We start from the raw sequence: 23,534 nt of genomic DNA, 5'->3' as shown, positions 1-23,534 counted from the left end.
TTTAATTATTTTAAAAGCTCCATTTTTACTTCTCAGCAAAGGATCCTAACAAATAAAATGTATCACCTCACCAGTAATCAAAATAAGTTTCACTAGTCTATAGTTTTTGGAATCAGTATTTTCTGTATTTGGAAAATGTTACAAAATTTCACTTCTTCACTCTTGTGAAGTCTCTTCCATTTCTACCATATTCCAAATATTATTGACAGTGGTTAAAAAATTAAACGTAAGGATTTTTTTTTCTTACTATAGAAAGTAAATTATTTGAGTTATGTTCCAAAGTCATTTAAGGCAGTGATGTGATGCCTGTTTCTACATATCCTTATTTACTTTGTGTAAAAATTCCTATTAATTACATTTTTCTATCCTTTCCATATGAAAGATTATTCCCTTGGTAAAAGGAATTGGAAAATGTATTTGTGTGAGTGTTACTAATCAACAATGAAGAAAAACAATCATAATTTGAGAAAGATAATGAAGATCTCAAAAATAATTTTCTGAAAACCTTAAGTGTATAGTTGAAGAACTTTTGGTCAAATCAGTGATAAACTTTTTTCACATGCAAATATATAATACTTAAATATCATCAATGAAAAGAAGTTCATTATATGGTTTTATAATTGAGTTAATGATTAGCCTCTTACCTCCCCAGAATTTGCCTTTTCACAAACATATGTTTCATAGTACTGGAAGAATTCAGGTGCATGGTCATTAACATTCAAAATTTGCACATAGACCTGTGTCTCAGATACTTGTTGTGAATTATCTGAAAAATAAAAAGCAAATGAAATTAGATGATAAAGCACTAAATTTTCCTAAAAACATTCATTTTAAAGCACTTAATGGATTATGTAGTCTGCTTAGGTAGAACTCATACACTATATTCTCTCTAGAAATTCTGTAAAATCATAAAAAGTACATTGTTGGAATAATGGTATAGCAATAACCAGACTTCATTAAAATCATATGGAGGCACAGTTTGAATTTTTGTGTACCAGTAAATAAACTGTTCATTAAGAACAAAGTTAAAAGTTGTATAATAGTTTTAGGCTTTCATTGTCCAAATCACTGTAAAAAATTAAAAGGAAACCCATTTTTTCTGACTCTTTCAAATATATATATATATATATATATATATATATATATATATATATATATATATATATATATATATATATATATAAATGTGTGTGTGTGTGTGTGTGTGTGTGTGTGTGTGTGTGTGTGTGTGTAATGTGCTCTCCTGGCAGTTACAATTACTAGTCTGCTCTAGGCCCAACAGAGTATCTTTGACCACTGACCTTTGCAGTGTGAACTCTACCCGGCTCGCCTCCTCTGAGGCCTTCAAAGGTCTCTGGCCACAATCTCTTGAATCTATAGCTTAATAACCAGTAGCACGCTCAAGAACAGCCACGTGTAATCTTAAAAGCCTTTATTATACCTACTCACATAATGCCCTGACTGATGCCCAGACTTGTTGGTTCCCAAGTGAACACCTGGTCAGAAGACCCACATGTTCACTACCAAACTCCTTACCTCTTTTGGCTGCTCATCTTGGCTTGCCCACCCAGACTAGAGAGCCAGGGTGAAGAGCACCAGGTTAAAGAGAGCTACTGCTGCCTGCAGTGGGCTTATAAAGGGCCCGTGAGGTCTCACACACACAGCCAATCAGCGAGAGTCACCCATTACAAAGCTATCTCATCGTGGCCAAGATCCCACCTACAAGGCAGTCCTAATATCCACATAAATTACTTCTGGGCCTCAATCTCCTGATGCACTGTGGTGCTGCCCATTTAAAGGGCCCTTACATATATATATATTTATATATATATATATATATATATATACACACACAAACAAATATACAAATATATATATATATACACATATATATATATACATATACACAAATATACAAATATATATATATATATATATATATATATATATATATACATATACATTTATATGTGTATATATGTGTGTGTATGTACACTAAAGAAGAATTTGTTCAAAAATGTGTCCCAAAAGCTTACTCAGTTTGGTGGACAGGACACATTTTTCTTTCTGACCTTCTCCAGCGACGTTCAGACTAATTTACAAACCCACCCTCTAAATTATCCGCAATTTTGGGAGTGCAACAAATTACCAGCAGAAGATAATTTCTAAGTTCTCCAGAAAAGGTCTGTTTTAAACGGGACAGAAAGAGGCAAGTCAAGCACAAGCAGGCCAAGCACAGATGCCAAGTGCAAGCAGTGCAGATCCCAGGGTGGTGAGGGCTCAGTGTGCCAGAGAATCTATGGGAAGGGATCTACAGCAGTGTTGGCTACTCTGCCCTGGATGTAATCCAGGAGATCAGCAGAGAAGTTATAAAATATCCAACATAAACACAAAAGGTAGAGGACCATGAAATTTTAGAATTCCATGGGACTTAGACACATCCACCCAGCACCTGAAGTTAGTCAGCTCAGACACAGCCCTTGCTTGTAAAGGAAGCTTGGACAATCTCCCTTGCCCTAAAAAGAGATCTCAACTTTTTAAAAAATGAGTAAAAAAGCAAAAATGATTAGTTTTTTTTAATTAATTTTATAATTATAACATTTTAAAAGAGTAGTTTTTATAGTGAAAGAGAAGAGTATAGTTCAAACCCTGAGAAGACTAAAAGCAAATTGATCCCAGTTGAAGATCCAAAGGATGACATATATTAGTACCCATTATAGAAGACTCTCCTAATAGAAATTATAAAAGATCTTAAGAGAGAATTGGAAGAAAAGTGGGGAAAGAGAATGAGAACTTTACAAGAGAGTTTGGAAAAGAAAACACAGAAATAATATGAAGAAAATTCATTACAAAATACATTTCATGAAATAGAAGCATATAACTCCTTAAAAAAAAGAGTTGACAAAATGGAAAAAGAAAATAACTCTCTGAAAAACAGAATTAGTGAAATTGAAAAAAGCCACAGAACTAAACAACTTATTTAAAAATTTAATTGGACAAATACAAAAAGGACTACAGAAAGTAAATGAAGAAAATAATTCACTAAACATCAAAACTGAACAAATTGAAATGAGACATCAAGAACCAGTCAAACAAAACACTCCCAAATTGAAAAAAAAAAAAATAGAAAAAAATGTAAAATACCTAATTGGGGAAAGAAATGAACTGGAAAACACATCTAGGAGAGACAATTTAAGGATAATTTTACTTCCTGAAAATCATGATCAAAGAGAAGTACTCTGATATCTTGGAATCAGAAAACAAAATAGCCATTGAAAGAATTCACCAAACTCCTGCTGAAAGAAACTCAAAAATTAAAGCTCCAAGGAATATTGTGGATAAATTTCAGAACTTTTGTACCAAGGAAAAAATATTGGGAGAACGCAGAAAGAAATAATTCAAATATCAATGAGCCACAATCAGGATTACCCATGAAGTAGCAGTTTCCACCTTAAAGGATCGCAAGGCCTGGAATCAGATATTCCAAAAGGCAAAGGAACTTGGAATGCGGCCAATAATAAAGCACACTGTTAAACTGAGCATTTTCTTTCAGGGAAGAAGGTAGACATTCAACAAAACAGGTCAATTCCATTTATTTCTGATGACAATGACAGAGCAGAACAAAAAATTTGTCTTCCAAATGTAGAACTTGAGAGAAGCATCAAAGGCAATAAGAAAATAACACTTGAGAAATGTATCTCTATTATGGGTATACATAGTTAGTGCATATATGATTTGATTTTACTGTTATAATATAAAAAAGTGAAGGTGAAAAGAGGATTACAACAGAAAAAGGGGAAAGTGGAGGTAAAATGAGGGAAGTTATATCTCACAAAGAGGCAAAGAAAAACTGTTATAATTGAGGGAAAAAAGAGAGGAGGGTGAATATTGTGTGAATCTTAGTCTCTTCAGATTTGATTCAAAGACAGAATATTAGACATATTTGATTACACAAAGAAACTTCTCTCATCTTATAAGAAATTGGGAGGGGAAAGAGGAAAAGGGAAGGGGTAAACTAATAGAAGGGAAAACAGAAATAGTAGGGGAAAAATATAAGAAAAGGGGAGGTGCTCTAAAGAGGGAGGGCTATTTGAGGCAAGTGCTGCTCATAAGTAAAATACTGGGAAGGAGGAAAAGGGGAAAAGGAAAGAAAAATGAATAATTTGGGGCACATAAGATGGTGATAAATACAGAATTACTAGTATTAATTGTAAATATGAATGAGATGAATTCTTCCATAAAATGAAAATGGATAGCATACTGGATTAAAAGCCAGAATCATAAAATGTGTTGTTTATAAGAAACACATTTAACGGGGGCGGAGCCAAGATGGCGGAGAAGAAACACACGACTCTGTAAAGGTCCTCACTCCCTCACAACCAATTAGATAAATCAGCCTCAGAATAAGCCCAGGACTGATAGATACCACAAGGACTGGAAGCACGACTTACCAGCTGAAGAGAATCTGGAGTTTCAACAGACAAGGTCAGTCCCCAGGGAAGGAAGAAGAGAGGCCAGCACAGACGGCTGGGTGCTCGCATACTGCGCCCATTGCACTGGGAAGGGCTCTGGGATCAGAGAAGCCACTGAGGTAAAGGAATCTGGCACAGGCTGTTAGCTCTTCTCTGCTAATTATTTAGCAGTTCAGAAGAGAAAGCCAAAATATTTTAAAACTCAGATTAGATTTTCCCCGGATCCTGGATGTGACTCAGCAGATCTCGGCACCAGGGGGTGTGGCCTCAGCTACCACCTGAGAATAGTTAAGAGATTGACAAGTGGGTGGATACGGCCCAAGGCAATACACACTGCCTAGCTTAGCTGGAGGGAGTGGAACTCAGCTCCAGGAAGTCCCAGAGAAGCAGAACCTTTGAACTAGGGACCGCGGTTTCTGGCAGACACTTCCAGTTTGAGCACAGGGGCTTCTCACGTCACCTGCTGCAGACATCCACTCCCCACCCGGACACATAGGCTGGGCTTCATGCTGTCTTCACTATTCTACGCCCTCGAAGCACAGTAGTGCTATTCACCTCTGAGGCACCTCCAGGGAGGGGGTGGGGAACTCTCTCCCAGAGCTCTCTCTTAGCTCAGGCTCAGGAGCCGCTGCATCCATCCAGTCTGGGAGGAAGCTGGTAAAGAAGTAAATAATTTCCGACCCCAGGGACAGACCCCAAAACATTTTTTTAAATATGAGCAAAAAAGCTAGAAAAACTATAGATTCCTTCTATACAGAGAAAGAGCGGGTATCCAACCCCGAGGAAGTTAACAGCAGAGAATCAGCAGATAACAACCTAAAGGGGAACGATTCCTGCCCCCCATCACATAACTCTCTCCTAGAAGAAGCTCTTAAAAAATTAAGGGAGTTTGAAGAAAATTGGGGAAAGGAAAGGGAAGCTATGATAGAGAATAACAACGTCCTGAAATTGGAGTTGGAAAAAATAAAGAATTCACAGGAGATGCAGGGAAACAAAATTAGTGAATTAGAAAAGGTTAAAAAAACACAGGAAAGTAGGATTTCTGAATTGGAAAAGATAAAAAAGTCTCAAGAAAAGAGAATTTCTGAATTGGAAAAAGAAAATAATTCTCAAAAAAAAAAATTAGGGAAATGGAAAAAAATTCAATAGAGCAAAATAATTCATTTAAAAACGAAATTGGGCATTTACAAAAAGAACTAAAAACTGTGAAAGAAGAAAAAAACTCCTTAAAAGACAGGATGGAACAAATAGAAATGAATGATTCACAGAGAACCCAAGAATCAGTCAAACAAAACAAAAAAAAAAAAAAAAAAAATGAGAAGCTGGAGAACAACGTCAAATACTTACTGGGAAAATCTATAGACCTGGAAAATAGATCTAGGAGAGATAATCTGCGGATCATTGGACTTCCAGAAAACTATGACCAAAAAAAGAGCCTAGATTCTATTTTACAGGAAATTATCAAAGAGAACTGTCAAGAGATAATAGAAACAGAAGGGAAAGTAGATGTGGAAAGAATTCATCGAACTCCTTCTGAAATAGACCCTAAAAAAAGAACACCACGGAATATAGTGGCTAAGCTGCAGAATTACCACACAAAGGAGAAAATCCTGCAAGCAGCTAGAAAAAAACAATTTAAATACCAAGGTGCCACAATAAGGGTCACCCAAGATCTGGCTGCCTCCACATTAAAAGATAGAAGGGCCTGGAACCTGATATTCCGTAAGGCAAAAGATCAAGGACTGCAACCAAGAATGAACTACCCAGCTAAGTTTAGCATCTTTTTCCATGGAAGAAGATGGTCATTCAATGAAACAGAGGAATTATATATGTTTCTAAGAAAAAAACCAGACTCAAACAAAAAATTTGATCTACATCCACAAGACTGAAGAGAAACAGAAAAAGGTACACAGAACCCTTGAGAACTGTAACTCTGTTGTGGGTATATAAAAAGTACTCAAGGATAATTTGATTTTACTGATATAAAAGAAAAAAAAGGGGGGTGTAGTAAAGGGAAGGAGGTCGGTTCAGAAAAAGGGGAAGGAATGATAAAAAGAGGGAAACTACATCCCAGGAAGAGGCATAGAAAATACACCATATCTGAGGGAACTTAGTGAGGGGGAGAATCATTGTGTGAATCTTACTCTCATCAGGAGAGGCTCAAAGAGTAAATAATTAACATATTTGTTTTTCAGATAATTTTCTCTCACCTCATTAAAAGGGGGGAGAGGAAAAGGGAAAAGGAAAAGGAGAATAAGTGAAGGGACTTGGAGGGAGGGGGGAGGGATCCTAAAAAAAAAAAAAAAAAAAAAGAGGGAGGGTTGCGTGACAAAAGGGGGGTCTGTAAATTAAATATCGGGGAGGGGGATCAGGGGGGTCAAGGGAAAAAAGCATAATCTGGGGATAATACGATGGCAGGAAATACAGAATTAGTAATTTTAACTGTAAATGTAAATGGGATGAATTGTCCCATCAAACGGAGATGGATAGCAGATTGGATCAAAAAGCAGAACCCTACAATATGTTGTCTACAGGAAACACACTTAAAGCAGGGAGATACATACAGAGTAAATGTAAAAGGTTGGAACAGAGCCTATTATGCTTCAGGCAAAGCCAAAAAAGCAGGGGTAGCTATCCTTATCTCAGATCAAGCAAAAGCAGAAGTAGATCTCGTTACAAAAGATAAGGAAGGAAACTATATCCTGCTGAAAGGTAGCATAAATAATGAAGCCATATCAATACTAAACATATATGCACCAAGTGGTATCGCATCTAACTTTCTAAAGGAAAAATTAAGAGAACTGCAAGAAGAAATAGACAGTAAAATTATAATAGTGGGAGATCTCAACCTTGCACTCTCAGATTTAGACAAATCAAACCACAAAACAAACAAGAAAGAAATTAAAAAAGTAAATAGAAAATTAGAAAAACTAGGTATGATAGACCTTTGGAGAAAACTGAATGGCAATAGAAAGGAATATACTTTCTTCTCAGCAGTTGATGGATCCTATACAAAAATAGACCATATATTAGGACATAAAGATCTCAAAATTAAATGTAGGAAGGCAGAAATAATAAATGGTTTCTTCTCAGATCACAATGCAATAAAAGCTACATTCAGTAAAAAGTTAGGGGTAAATAGACCAAAAAGTAATTGGAAACTGAATAATCTCATCTTAAAGAATGACTGGGTGAAAGAGCAAATTATAGAAACAATTAACAATTTCACCCAAGATAATGACAATGATGAGACATCATATCAAAATCTTTGGGATGCAGCTAAAGCAGTAATAAGGGGAAATTTTATATCTTTAGAGGCTTATTTGAAGAAAATTGAGAAAGAGAAGATTAACGAATTGGGCTTACAACTTAAAAGGCTAGAAAAAGACCAAATTATAAACCCCCAACCAAAAATTAAACTCGAAATACAAAAATTAAAAGGAGAAATCAATAAAATTGAAAGTAAAAAACTATTGAATTAATAAATAAAACCAAGAGTTGGTTTTATGAAAAAGCCAATAAAATAGATAAACCTTTGGTAAATTGGATCAAAAAAAAGAAAGAGGAAAATCAAATTGATAGTCTTACAAATGAAAAGGGGGATCTTTCCACCAATGAAGAGGAAATTAGAGAAATCATAAGGAGTTACTTTGCCCAACTTTATGCCAATAAATTTGATAACTTAAGTGAAATGGATGACTTCCTCCAAAAATATAGGCTCCCTAGATGAACAGAGGAGGAGATAAATTGCTTAAATAGTCCCATTTCAGAAAAAGAAATAGAACAAGCTATTAATCAACTCCCCAGGAAAAAATCCCCAGGGCCAGATGGATTCACATGTGAATTCTACCAAACATTTAAAGAACAATTAGCCGCAATGTTATATAAATTATTTGAAAAAATAGGGGATGAAGGAGTCCTACCAAACTCCTTTTATGACACAGACATGGTACTGATACCTAAACCAGGTCGATCGAAAACTGAGAAAGAAAATTATAGACCAATCTCCTTAATGAATATTGATGCTAAAATCTTAAATAAGATATTAGCAAAAAGACTTCAGAAAATCATCTCCAGGATAATACACTATGATCAAGTAGGATTTATTCCAGGAATGCAGGGCTGGTTTAATATTAGGAAAACTATTAATATAATTGACCATATTAATAATCAAATTAATAAGAACCATATGATCATCTCAATAGATGCAGAAAAAGCATTTGACAAAATCCAACATCCATTCCTACTAAAAACTATTGAAAGTATAGGAATAAATGGACTATTCCTTAGAATAATCAGGAGCATATATTTAAGACCTTCAGTAAGCATAATATGCAATAGAAATAAACTGCAACCTTTCCCAGTAAGATCAGGAGTGAAACAAGGTTGCCCACTATCACCATTACTATTCAATATAGTACTAGAAACGCTAGCCTCGGCAATAAGAGCCGAGAAAGAGATTCAAGGAATTAGAGTAGGAAATGAGGAAATTAAACTATCACTTTTTGCAGATGACATGATGGTATACTTAGAGAACCCCAAAGACTCTGCTAAAAAGCTACTAGAAATAATTCAAAATTTCAGCAAAGTGGCAGGATACAAAATAAATCCACATAAATCCTCAGCATTTTTATATATCACTAACAAAATGCAACAGCAAGAGATACAAAGAGAAATTCCATTCCAAACAAATGTTGAGAGTATAAAGTATTTGGGAATCCATCTACCAAAGAATAGTCAGGAATTATATGAGAAAAATTACAAAACACTTGCCACAAAAATAAAATCAGATTTAAATAATTGGAAAGACATTCAGTGCTCTTGGATTGGCCCGAGCGAATATAATAAAGATGACAATACTCCCCAAACTAATCTATTTATTTAGTGCTATACCAATCAGACTCCCAAGAAACTATTTCAATGACCTAGAAAAAATAACAACAAAATTCATATGGAAGAATAAAAGGTCGAGAATTGCAAGGGAACTAATGAAAAAAAAAAAACTCAGAGGAAGGTGGTCTAAGTGTACCTGATCTAAAGCTATATTATATAGCAGCAGTCACCAAAATCATTTGGTATTGGCTAAGAAAGAGACTGGTAGATCAGTGGAATAGATTAGATACAAAGGACAAAAAAGGATACATATATAGCAACCTAATCTTTGACAAACCCAAAGATACCAACATTAGGGATAAAAATTTATTATTCGGAAAAAACTGTTGGGAAAACTGGAAATTAGTATGGCAGAAATTAGATATGGATCCACACTTAACACCATATACCAAGATAAGATCAAAATGGGTCCATGATTTAGGCATAAAGAGGGAGATAATAAATAGATTAGAGGAACAGAGGATAATCTACCTCTCAGACTTGTGGAGGAAGAAGGAATTTATGACCAGAGGAGAACTAGAGATCATTATTGATCACAAAATAGAAGATTTTGATTACATCAAACTAAAAAGTTTCTGTACAAATAATACTAATGCAAACAAGATTAGAAGGGAAGTAACAAATTGGGAAAATATTTTTTAAAAACAAAGGTTCTGACAAAGGTCTCATTTCCAAAATATATAGAGAACTGACCCTGATTTATAGGAAACCAAACCATTCTCCAATTGATAAATGGTCAAGGGATATGAACAGACAATTCTCAGAGGAAGAAATTGAAACTATATCCACTCACATGAAAGAGTGTTCCAAATCACTACTGATCAGAGAAATGCAAATTAAGACCACTCTGACCGGGGATAGTCATTCCTGATCTCAGATCTAGCAAAAGCAAAAATTGATCTAATTAAAAGAGATAAGGAAGGAAACTAAATCTTGCTAAAGGGTGCTATAGATGATAAAGCAATATCAAAACTAAACATATATGCATCAAGTGTTATAGCATCTAAATTTCTTAAGGAGAAGTTAAGAAAGGTACAAGAAAAAATAAACAACAAAACAAAAATAGTGAGAGATCTAATTTAGCTCTCTCAGTATTGGATAAATCAAACCACAAAATAAATAAGAAAGAAGTTAAGGAGGAAAATAGAATACTAGAATAGTTAGGTATGACAGATCTTTGGAGAAAATTGAATGGAGACAGAAAGAAGTGCACTTCTCAGCAGTTCATGGAACATATATAAAAAACTGACCATAAATTAGGTCATAAAGACTTCGCAATTAGATGCAGAATGGGAAAAATATAAAGGCATTTTTTCAGATCACAATGCATATTACTTTTTGGTTTATTTTCCCCTGTCCTTCTATTAAATGTAATTTCAATAGAATGACAGGGGGAAATAAACCCAAAAGTAATTGGAAGCTAAATAATCTCATCTTAAAGAACGAATTGGTAATACAGCAAATCATAGACACAATTAAGAATTTCATCCAAGAGAATGACAATGATGAGGCAACATACCAAAATTTGTGGTATGCAGCCAAAGTAGTAATAAGGGGAAATTTTATAGTTCTAGATCCTTACTTGCATAGAATAGAGAAAGGGGTCAGAGCCAAGATGTAGAACAAGGCACTCAGGACTTTCTAAGCTCTCTCATACCCTCACTACTAACTATTTAATTCAGCCTCAAAAATAGCATTTAACTGGTAAAACTCACAAAAATTAGAAGTACAACAACTTACCAGCCGAAGTTAATCTGGAATTTCATCAGAAAAGATCTGTCCTGAGGGGTGAGAAAAGACTAGGGAAGGGTGCAGTGATAGAACTAGAAGCTAGCATATTGTGCAGATTGGGCTGGGTAGACCTCTGGGGTTAGAAAAAATTACAGAAACAGATGACTCTGCCATAGGCTGATTACTCTTCTCTGCTTGCAAAACAACAGATCAGCAGAGAAATCAAAGCCACTTTTAAAAATGCCAGACCAAAATAGGTAAAGTGCCTCAGCACAGATCACAGCACAGTTGTGCAGCCACATTCTACTGTAGTGGCTTTTCCTTGGGGCAGTTAAGAACCTGCACAGCAGGAGGACACAGCCCGGGGCAGCATCTAATCTGCACATTTGAGGGCTTGGCCTGAGGCAGCAGAACTTCCACAGGTACCACTGTGATTCCCTAGGCAGAGACACTTCCAGTCTGTGCACAGGGGCTGTTAGCTAGTCAGTTGCTAATATCCACAGCCACAAGGTGGGCTTTGAACTGGGATTGCGACACTTTCACTGTTCAGCCTCTAGCCTCAGAGCAGTCGCTAAGCCATACCCCAGGGTTTCTTCACTGGGCACTTCCCCAGTCCAGTCCATGTTAACTAGCTCTGAATCATTTCTGGGGGGAGGGTGAGGAACCCTCTCCCAGAGCACCCTCGTACCTTTGCAGCCCATTCACAATATAGCTACTGTCCATATACCTATCCCTGCTCTTCAGAGAAAGCTGGTAACAGGCTTTAAAAATGAGTTAAAAAATCAAAAGTAGGATCCATAGGTTCCCTAGGAGACTAATAGCAAACAGTCTTCAGATAGTACCCTGAAGGGGAATGATAGCTGGTCCCCTCACATAACTCTCTCATATAAGAGACCTTGAAAAAGAGTTAGAAGAAAAATGGGAAAAGAAAAGAGAAGCTATGCAAGAGAGTAACAACAACCTGAAATGTGAATTGGAAAAGATAAATAATTTCCAGGAAGTGCAGGAAAACATAATTTGTGAATTGGAAAAGGTTAAAAAATCCATGGAAAGTAGAATTTATGAATTGGAAAAGATAAAGAATTCCCAAGAAATTAGGATTTGTGAATTGGAAAAAGAAAATAACTCATTAAAACAAAAGAAATTGGTGAATTGGAAAAAAATCCCATAGAGCAAAACAATGCATTCAAAAACTCAATTGGACATATATACTAAAAGAAGTTAAAAAATCTAATGAAGAAAATAACTCATTAAAAATCAGAACTGAAGAAATAGAAATCAATGATTCAGACATCAAGAATCAGTCAATCAAATCCAAAAAAAAATGAAGAACTAGTAAAAAAAAAGTCAAATATCTACTTGGAAAAACAACAGACATAGAAAATAGATCTAGGAGGGATAACCTGAGGATTATTGGACTCCGGAAAATAATGATGACAAAAAGTGTCTAGATACTATTTTACATTAAATCATCAAAAAGAACTGTATGGATGTAGTAGAATCAGAAGGTAAAATAGATGTTGAAAGAATTCATTGAACACCTTCTGAAAAAGATCCTAAAATAAAAACTCCAAGGAATATTGTGGACAAGCTTCAGAACTATCAGATTTATGAAAAAATATTATAAGCAGCCAGAAAAAAAAATAATAATTCAAATACCAAGGTGCAACAATAAGGATCACTCAAGATCTGGCTGCCTCCACATTAAAAGAATCAAAGGGCCTGGGATATGATATTCTGAAAGGCAAAATAACTTGGAATGAAGCTAAGAATAAACTACCCAGCTAAGCTGAGCATATTTTTTACATGGAAGAAAATGGACATTTAATGAAACAGATGAATTCCAATTGTTTCTAAGGAAAATACCAGATCTACACAAAAATTTTGATCTCCAACTATAGGACTCAAGAGAAGCAGAAAAAGGTAAAAGGAACTCTTGAGAACTGTATTCCTGTTGTAGTTATACATAAAGACTATATGTATAATATGATTTTATTGTTATAACATAAAAAGGAAGTAGAAATGGAAAATTGATAATGTCAAAAAAAGGGGAAGGGGGAATAAAAAGAGGGAAACTACATCCCACAGAGAGGCAAAGGAAACCTATCATAATTGAGAGGATTTAGAGAGGGGAAGGAACACTATGTGAATTTTACTCTCATCAGAGTTGGTGCAAAGAGAAAATAATTGAGATATTTGTTTTATAGAGAATTTGATTTCACCTCATTTAAAAGGGGAAGAGGAAAAGGAAAAAGGAAAAGAATAATAAGGAAAGGTACAAAAAAGGGAATAGATTCAAAGGGGGGAGGGAGAGATCCTAAAGTGGATGAGTGGCGTGACACAAGTGGGGCCCATAAGTTTAACACTGGGAAAGAGGGTTAGGGGGACAAGAAAAAGAAAAGTATAATCTAGGGATAACAAGATGCCAGAAAATAAAGAATTAGTAATTTTAGCCATAAATGTGAATAAGGTGAACTCTTGCATTAAGTGGAGGTGGATAGCAAACTGAATCAAAAGTCAGAACCCTACAATAAGTGGTTTACAAGAAATACATTTAAAGAAGGGAGATACATACAGAGTAAAGGTAAAAGGTTGGAGCAGAATCTCTTATGCTTCAGGTGAAGTCAAAAAAGCAGGGGTAGCCATCCTTAATTTAGATCAAGCAAAAGCAAAATTTGATCTAATTAAAAGAAATAAGGTAAGAAACTACATTTTGCTAAATGATAGCATAGACAATGAAACAATATCAATACTGAACATATATGCACCAAGTGGTATAGCATCTAATTTTTTAAAGGAGAAGTTAAGAGAGTTGCAAGAAGAAATAGACAGTAAAACCATAATAGTGGGAGGCTTCAACCTTGCACTCTCAGAATTAGATAAATAAAACCACAAAACAAATAAGAAAGAAATTAAGGAGTTAAATAGAAGATTAAAAAAATTAGGTATGATAGATCTTTGGAGAAAACTGAATGGTGACAGAAAGAATTATACTTTCTTCTCAGAAGTTCATGGATTCTATACAAAAATTGACCATATAGTAGGACATAAGGACCTCAAAATTAACCACCAATCAAATACTAAACTTGAAATTCTAAAATTCAAAGGAGAAATTAATAATATTGAAAGTAAAAATACTATTGAACTAATAAATAAGAGTTGGTTTTATTAAAAAAAAAAAGAACAATAAAATCGATAAACCTTTGGTAAATCTGATTAGAAAAAGAGATAGGAAAATCAAATTGTTAGTCTTAAAAATGAAAAGGGGACAAGATGGCGGAGAAGAAACACACGACTCAGTGAACGTCCTCACTCCCTCACAACCAATTAGATAAATTAAGTCTCAGAATTAGCTGAGGACTGATAGATACCACAAGGACTGGAAGCACGACTTACCAGCTGAAGAGAATCTGGAGTTTCAACAGGAAACGTCAGTTCTCAGGGGAGGAATAAGAGAGACCAGCACAGACGGTGGGGTAGGGGCACACTGCGCCCATTGCGCTGGGAAGGGCTCTGGGATCAGAGAAGCCACTGAGGTAAAGGAATCTGGCACAGGCTGTTAGCTCTTCTCTGCTAATTATTTAGCAGTTCAGAAAAGCCAAAATATTTTAAAACTCAAATTAGATTTTCCCCGATCCTGGGGGTGACTCAGCAGATCTCTTGGCACCAGGGGGTGTGGCCTCAGCTACCTCCTGAGAATAGTTAAGAGATTGACAAGTGGGTGGATACGGCCCAAGGCAACACACACTGCCTAACTTAGCTGGAGGGAGTGGAACTCAGCTCCAGGAAGTCCCAGAGAAGCGGAACCTTTGAACTAGGGACCGTGGTTTCTGGCAGACACTTCCAGTTTGAGCACAGGGGCTTCTCACGTCACCTACTGCAGACATCCACTCCCCACCCGGACACATAGGCTGGGCTTCATGCTGTCTTCACTATTCTACGCCCTCAAAGCACAGTAGTGCTAATCACCTCTGAGGCACTTCCAGGGAGGGGGTGGGGAACTCTCTCCCAGAGCTCTCTCTTAGCTCAAGCTCAGGAGCCGCTGCATCCATCCAGTCTGGGAGGAAGCTGGTAAAGAAGTAAATAATTTCCGACCCCAGGGACAGACCCCAAAACATTTTTTTAAATATGAGCAAAAAAGCTAGAAAAACTATAGATTCCTTCTATACAGAGAAAGAGCGGGTATCCAACCCCGAGGAAGTTAACAGCAGAGAATCAGCAGATAACAACCTAAAGGGGAACGATTCCTGCCCCCCATCACATAACTCTCTCCTAGAAGAAGCTCTTAAAAAATTAAGGGAGTTTGAAGAAAAATGGGGAAAGGAAAGGGAAGCTATGATAGAGAATAACAACGTCCTGAAATTGGAGTTGGAAAAAATAAAGAATTCACAGGAGATGCAGGGAAACAAAATTAGTGAATTAGAAAAGGTTAAAAAAACACAGGAAAGTAGGATTTCTGAATTGGAAAAGATAAAAAAGTCTCAAGAAAATAGAATTTCTGAATTGGAAAAAGAAAATAATTCTCAAAAAAAAAAAATTAGGGAAATGGAAAAAAATTCAATAGAGCAAAATAATTCATTTAAAAACGAAATTGGGCATTTACAAAAAGAACTAAAAACTGTGAAAGAAGAAAAAAACTCCTTAAAAGTCAGGATGGAACAAATAGAAATGAATGATTCACAGAGAACCCAAGAATCAGTCAAACAAAACAAAAAAAATGAGAAGTTGGAGAACAACGTCAAATACTTACTGGGAAAATCTATAGACCTGGAAAATAGATCTAGGAGAGATAATCTGCAGATCATTGGACTTCCAGAAAACTATGACCAAAAAAAGAGCCTAGATTCTATTTTACAGGAAATTATCAAAGAGAACTGTCCAGAAATAATAGAAACAGAGGGGAAAGTAGATGTCGAAAGAATTCATCGAACTCCTTCTGAAATAGACCCTAAAAAAAGAACACCACGGAATATAGTGGCTAAGCTGCAGAATTACCACACAAAGGAGAAAATCCTGCAAGCAGCTAGAAAAAAACAATTTAAATACCAAGGTGCCACAATAAGGGTCACCCAAGATCTGGCTGCCTCCACATTAAAAGATAGAAGGGCCTGGAACCTGATATTCCGTAAGGCAAAAGATCAAGGACTGCAACCAAGAATGAACTACCCAGCTAAGTTTAGCATCTTTTTCCATGGAAGAAGATGGTCATTCAATGAAACAGAGGAATTCTATATGTTTCTAAGAAAAAAACCAGACTTAAACAAAAAATTTGATCTACATCCACAAAACTGAAGAGAAACAGAAAAAGGTACACAGAACCCTTGAGAACTGTAACTCTGTTGTGGGTATATAAAAAATACTCAAGGATAATTTGATTTTACTGATATAAAAGAAAAAAAGGGGGGTGTAGTAAAGGGAAGGAGGTCGGTTCAGAAAAAGGGGAAGGAGTGATAAAAAAGAGGGAAACTACATCCCAGGAAGAGGCATAGAAAATACACCATATCTGAGGGAACTTAGTGAGGGGGAGAATCATTGTGTGAATCTTACTCTCATCAGAAGAGGCTCAAAGAGTAAATAATTAACATATTTGTTTTTCAGATAATTTTCTCTCACCTCATTAAAAGGGGGGAGAGGAAAAGGGGAAAGGAAAAGGAGAATAAGTGAAGGGACTTGGAGGGAGGGGTGAGGGATCCCAAAAAAAAAAAAAAAAAAAGAGGGAGGGTTGCGTGACAAAAGGGGGGTCTGTAAATTAAATATCGGGGAGGGGGATCAGGGGGGTCAAGGGAAAAAAGCATAATCTGGGGATAATACGATGGCAGGAAATACAGAATTAGTAATTTTAACTGTAAATGTAAATGGGATGAACGATCCCATCAAACAGAGACGGATAGCAGATTGGATCAAAAAGCAGAACCCTACAATATGATGCCTACAGGAAACACACTTAAAGCAGGGAGATACATACAGAGTAAAGGTAAAAGGTTGGAACAAAGCCTATTATGCTTCAGGTAAAGCCAAAAAAGCAGGGGTAGCTATCCTTATCTCAGATCAAGCAAAAGCAGAAGTAGATCTCGTTAAAAAAGATAAGGAAGGAAACTATATCCTGCTGAAAGGTAGCATAAATAATGAAGCCATATCAATACTAAACATATATGCACCAAGTGGTATCGCATCTAACTTTCTAAAGGAAAAGTTAAGAGAACTGCAAGAAGAAATAGACAGTAAAACTATAATAGTGGGAGATCTCAACCTTGCACTCTCAGATTTAGACAAATCAAACCACAAAACAAACAAGAAAGAAATTTAAAAAGTAAATAGAACATTAGAAAAACTAGGTATGATAGACCTTTGGAGAAAACTGAATGGTAATAGGAAGGAATATACTTTCTTCTCAGCAGTTCATGGATCCTATACAAAAATTGACCATATATTAGGACATAAAGATCTCAAAATTAAATGTAACAAGGCAGAAATAATAAATGCCTTCTTCTCAGATCACAATGCAATAAAAGCTACATTCATTAAAAAGTTAGGGGTAAATAGACCAAAAAGTAATTGGAAACTGAATAATCTCATCTTAAAGAATGACTGGGTGAAAGAGCAAATTATAGAAACAATTAACAATTTCACCCAAGATAATGATAATGATGAGACATCATATCAAAATCTTTGGGATGCAGCTAAAGCAGTAATAAGGGGAAATTTTATATCTTTAGAGGCTTATTTGAAGAAAATTGAGAAAGAGAAGATTAACGAATTGGGCTTACAACTTAAAAGGCTAGAAAAAGACCAAATTATAAACCCCCAACCAAAAATTAAACTTGAAATACAAAAATTAAAAGGAGAAATCAATAAAATTGAAAGTAAAAAAACTATTGAATTAATAAATAAAACCAAGAGTTGGTTTTATGAAAAAGCCAATAAAATAGATAAACCTTTGGTAAATTTGATCAAAAAAAAGAAAGAGGAAAATCAAATTGATAGTCTTACAAAAGAAAAGGGGGATCTTTCCACCAATGAAGAGGAAATTAGAGAAATAATAAGGAGTTACTTTGCCCAACTTTATGCCAATAAATTTGATAACTTAAGTGAAATGGATGACTTCCTCCAAAAATATAGGCTCCCTAGATTAACAGAGGAGGAGATAAATTGCTTAAATAGTCCCATTTCAGAAAAAGAAATAGAACAAGCTATTAATCAACTCCCCAGGAAAAAATCCCCAGGGCCAGATGGATTCACATGTGAATTCTACCAAACATTTAAAGAACAATTAGCCGCAATGTTATATAAATTATTTGAAAAAATAGGGGATGAAGGAGTCCTACCAAACTCCTTTTATGACACAGACATGGTACTGATACCTAAACCTGGTAGATCGAAAACTGAGAAAGAAAATTATAGACCAATCTCCTTAATGAATATTGATGCTAAAATCTTAAATAAGATATTAGCAAAAAGACTTCAGAAAATCATCTCCAAGATAATACACTATGATCAAGTAGAATTTATTCCAGGAATGCAGGGCTGGTTTAATATTAGGAAAACTATTAATATAATTGACCATATTAATAATCAAATTAATAAGAACCATATGATCATCTCAATAGATGCAGAAAAAGCATTTGACAAAATCCAACATCCATTCCTACTAAAAACTATTGAAAGTATAGGAATAAATGGATTATACCTTAGAATAATCAGGAGTATATATTTAAGACCGTCAGTAAGCATAATATGCAATAGAAATAAACTGCAACCTTTCCCAGTAAGATCAGGAGTGAAACAAGGTTGCCCACTATCACCATTACTATTCAATATAGTACTAGAAACGCTAGCCTCGGCAATAAGAGCCGAGAAAGAGATTCAAGGAATTAGAGTAGGAAATGAGGAAATTAAACTATCACTTTTTGCAGATGACATGATGGTATACTTAGAGAACCCCAAAGACTCTGCTAAAAAGCTACTAGAAATAATTCAAAATTTCAGCAAAGTGGCAGGATACAAAATAAATCCACATAAATCCTCAGCATTTTTATATATCACTAACAAAATGCAACAGCAAGAGATACAAAGAGAAATTCCATTCCAAACAAATGTTGAGAGTATAAAGTATTTGGGAATCCATCTACCAAAGAAAAGTCAGGAATTATATGAGAAAAATTACAAAACACTTGCCACAAAAATAAAATCAGAATTAAATAATTGGAAAGACATTCAGTGCTCTTGGATAGGCCGAGCGAATATAATAAAGATGACAATACTCCCCAAACTAATCTATTTATTTAGTGCTATACCAATCAGACTCCCAAGAAACTATTTTAATGACCTAGAAAAAATAACAACAAAATTCATATGGAAGAATAAAAGGTCAAGAATTGCAAGGGAACTAATGAAAAAAAACTCAGAGGAAGGTGGTCTAAGTGTACTTGATCTAAAGCTATATTATATAGCAGCAGTCACCAAAACCATTTGGTATTGGCTAAGAAATAGACCGGTAGATCAGTGGAACAGATTAGATACAAAGGACAAAAAAGGGTACATCTATAGCAATCTAATCTTTGACTAACCCAAAGATTCCAACATTAGGGATAAAGATTCATTATTCGGAAAAAAACTGTTGGGAAAACTGGAAATTAGTATGGCAAAAATTAGATATGGATCCACACTTAACACCATATACCAAGATAAGATCAAAATGGGTCCATGATTTAGGCATAAAGAGGGAGATAATAAATAGGTTAGAGGAACAGAGGATAATCTACCTCTCAGACTAGTGGAGGAGGAAGGAATTTATGACCAGAGGAGAACTAGAGATCATTATTGATCACAAAATAGAAGATTTTGATTACATCAAACTAAAAAGTTTTTGTACAAATAATACTAATGCAAACAAGATTAGAAGGGAAGTAACAAATTGGGAAAATATTTTTAAAAACAAAGGTTCTGACAAAGGTCTCATTTCCAAAATATATAGAGAACTGACCCTAATTTATAAGAAACCGAACCATTCTCCAATTGATAAATGGTCAAAGGATATGAACAGACAATTCTCAGAGGAAGAAATTGAAACTATATCCACTCACATGAAAGAGTGTTCCAAATCACTACTGATCAGAGAAATGCAAATTAAGACCACTCTGAGATACCACTACACACCTGTCAGATTGGCTAAGATGACAGGAACAAATAATGACAAATGTTGGAGGGGATGTGGGGAAATTGGGACACTAATACATTGCTGGTGGAGTTGTGAACGAATCCAGCCATTCTGGATAGCAATCTGGAATTATGCCCAAAAAGTTATCAAACTGTGCATACCCTTTGACCCAGCAGCGCTACTACTGGGATTATATCCCAAAGAAATACTAAAGAGCGGAAAGAAACATATATGTGCCAAAATGTTTGTGGCAGCTCTTTTTGTTGTAGCTAGAAACTGGAAGATGAATGGATGTCCATCAGTTGGAGAATGGTTGGGTAAATTGTGGTATATGAAGGTTATGGAATATTATTGCTCGGTAAGAAATGACCAGCAGGAGGAATATAGAGAGGCCTGGAGAGACTTAAATCAACTGATGCTTAGTGAAATGAGCAGAACCAGAAGATCACTGTACACTTCAACGACAATACTGTATGAGGATGTATTCTGATGGAAGTGGAAATCTTCAACATAAAGAAGATCCAACTCACTTCCAGTTGATCAATGATGGACAGAGGTAGCTACACCCAGAGAAGAAACACTGGGAAGGGAATGTAAATTGTTAGCACTAATATGTGTCTGCCCAGGTTGCATGTACCTTCGGATTCTAATGTTTATTGTGCAACAAGAAAATGATATTCACACACAAGTATTGTACCTAGACTATATTGTAACACATGTAAAATGTATTGTATTGCCTGAAGTCGGGGGGAGGGAATAGAGGGAGGGTGGGTAATTTGGAAAAATGAATACAAGGGATAATATTATAATATATATATATATATATATATAAATAAAAATGAAAAGGGGAGAGAACTTTCCACAAATGAAGAGGAGTTACTTTGCCCAACTTTATGCAAATAAATTTGATAACCTAAGTGAAATGCATGACTACCTCCAAAAATATAGGTTTCCCAGATAATCAGAGAAGGAAGTGAATTGCTTAAATAGTCCTATTTCAGAAAAAGAAAGAGAACAAGCTATTAATCAATTCCCTAAGGAAAAATCCCTAGGACCAAATGGATTTACATGTGAATGCTACCAAACATTTAAAGAACAATTAGCCCCAATGCTTTATAAACTATTTGAAAAAATAGGGAATGAAGGAGTCCTACCAAATTCCCTTTATGACACAGAATTGGAACTAATACCTAAACCAGGTAGGTTGAAAACATAGAAAGAAAAATATAGACCAATCTCCCTAATGAATATTGATGCTAAAATCTTAAATAAGACATCAGCAAAAAGACTAAAGAAAATCATACACCATGATCAAGTAGTATTTAAACCAGGAATGAAGGGATGATTCAATATTAGGAAAACTATTGGTATAATTAGCCATTTTAATAACCAAATTAATAAAAATCATATGATCATCTCAATAAATGCAAAAAAAAAAGCATTTGATAATATGCAACTTCCATTCCTATTAAAAACACTTGAGAGTATAGGAATAAATGGACTTTTCCTTAAAATAATCAGTAGCATCTTTTTGAAACCATCAGTTTGCATCATATGTAATGGGGGCAAACTGCAACCATTCCCAATAAGATCAGGAGTGAAACAAGGTTTCCCACTATCACCATTACTATTCAATATTGTATTAGAAATGCTAGCTTTGACATTAAGAATTGAGAAAGAGATTAAAGTAATTTGAATAGGTAATGAGGAAATCAAATTATCACTCTTTTCTGAGGAAATGATGGTATACTTAGAGAATTACAGAGGTTCTACTAAAAAGCTATTAGAAATAATCCATACCTTTAGCAAAGTTTCAGGATACAAAATAAGCCCACATAAGTCGTCAGTATTCTCACATATCACTAACAAAATCCAATAGTTAGAGATACAAAAACAATTCCATTTAAAGTAACTACAGATAGTATATAATATTTAGGAATCTATCTGCCAAGGGAAAATAAGAAACTATATGAGAAAAACTACAAAACATTTTCCATACAAATTAAGTCTGATCTAGCCAATTGGAAAACTATTAAATGCTCTTGGATATATGCAAATACAAATATAATAAACATGACAATACTACATAAACTAATCTATTTATTTAGCACTATACCAGTCAGACTCCCAATTGATAAGTGGTCAAAGGATACGAACAGACAATTCTCAGATTAAGAAATTGAAACTATTTCTAGCCATATGAAAAAATGCTCCAAGTCATTATTAATCAGAGAAATGCAAATTAAGACAACTCTGAGATACCACTACACACCTGTCAGATTGGCTAGAATGACAGGGAAAGATATTGTGCAATATTGGAGGGGATGTGGGAAAACAGGGACACTGATACACTGTTGGTGGAATTGTGAATACATCTAGCCATTCTGGAGAGTGATTTGGAACTATGCTCAAAAAGTTACCAAAATGTGCATACCCTTTGATCCAGCAGTGTTACTACTGGGCTTATATCCCAAAGAGATTTTAAAGAAGGGAAAGACTTGTATGTGCAAAAATGTTTGTGGCAGCTCTCTTTGTAGTGGCCAGAAACTGGATACTGAATGGATGGCCATCAATTGGAGAATAGTTGAATAAATTGTGATATGTAAATATTATGGAATATTATTGTTCTCTAAGAAATGACCAACAGGATGATTTCAGAAAAGGCTGGAGAGACTTACATGAACTCTTGCTGAGTGAAATGAGCAGGACCAGAAGATCATTATATACTTCAACAACAATACTGTGTGATGATTAATTTTGATGGGCATGGACATCTTCAACAATGAGATGAACCAAATCAGCTCCAATAGAACAGTAATGAACTGAACCAGCTACACCCAGTGAAGAACTCTGGGAGATGACTATGGACCACTACATAGAATTCCCAATCCCTCTATTTTTGTCCCCCTGCATTTTGGATTTCCTTCACAGGCTAATTGTACATTATTTCAAAGCCTGATTTTTTTGTATATATGTTGTATTTAATTTATACTGTTACATATTTAACATGTATTGGTCAACCTGCCATCTGAGGGAGGGGGTGGGGAGAAGGAGGGGAAAAATTAAAAAAAAAGGTTTGGCAATTGTTAATGCTATAAAATTACCCATGCATATATCTGGTAAATAAAAATCCATATAAAAATACAAAAAATAAAATAAAATAGAGAAAGAGAAGATCAATGAATTGAGCTTGGAACTAAAAAAAGCTAGAAAAAGAACAATTTTACAACCCCCAGTCAAATACTGGCTGAAAAATAAAATAGTCAGAATCAGTGGAATAT

The 23,534-nt window shown here is 35.2% G+C and overlaps 1 protein-coding gene across 4 annotated transcripts in view; it reads right to left on the bottom strand.

Annotated features, from left to right (window-relative positions):
- The window catches only part of CDH19 (cadherin 19), a 230,725-nt gene that overhangs the window by 23,841 nt on the left and 183,350 nt on the right, over positions 1-23,534 (bottom strand). For all 4 annotated transcript variants that reach the window (XM_074274235.1, XM_074274253.1, XM_074274226.1 and 1 more), the window contains one exon: positions 645-766. In XM_074274235.1, coding sequence (XP_074130336.1) covers positions 645-766 — 122 coding nt within the window. The remainder of the gene's footprint in view (positions 1-644; positions 767-23,534) is intronic.

The sequence above is a fragment of the Sminthopsis crassicaudata genome, chromosome 1 (genome assembly GCF_048593235.1).
Source record: "Sminthopsis crassicaudata isolate SCR6 chromosome 1, ASM4859323v1, whole genome shotgun sequence".
NCBI lineage: Eukaryota > Metazoa > Chordata > Mammalia > Dasyuromorphia > Dasyuridae > Sminthopsis > Sminthopsis crassicaudata.
This window is presented reverse-complemented; position numbering and strand designations above follow the sequence as displayed.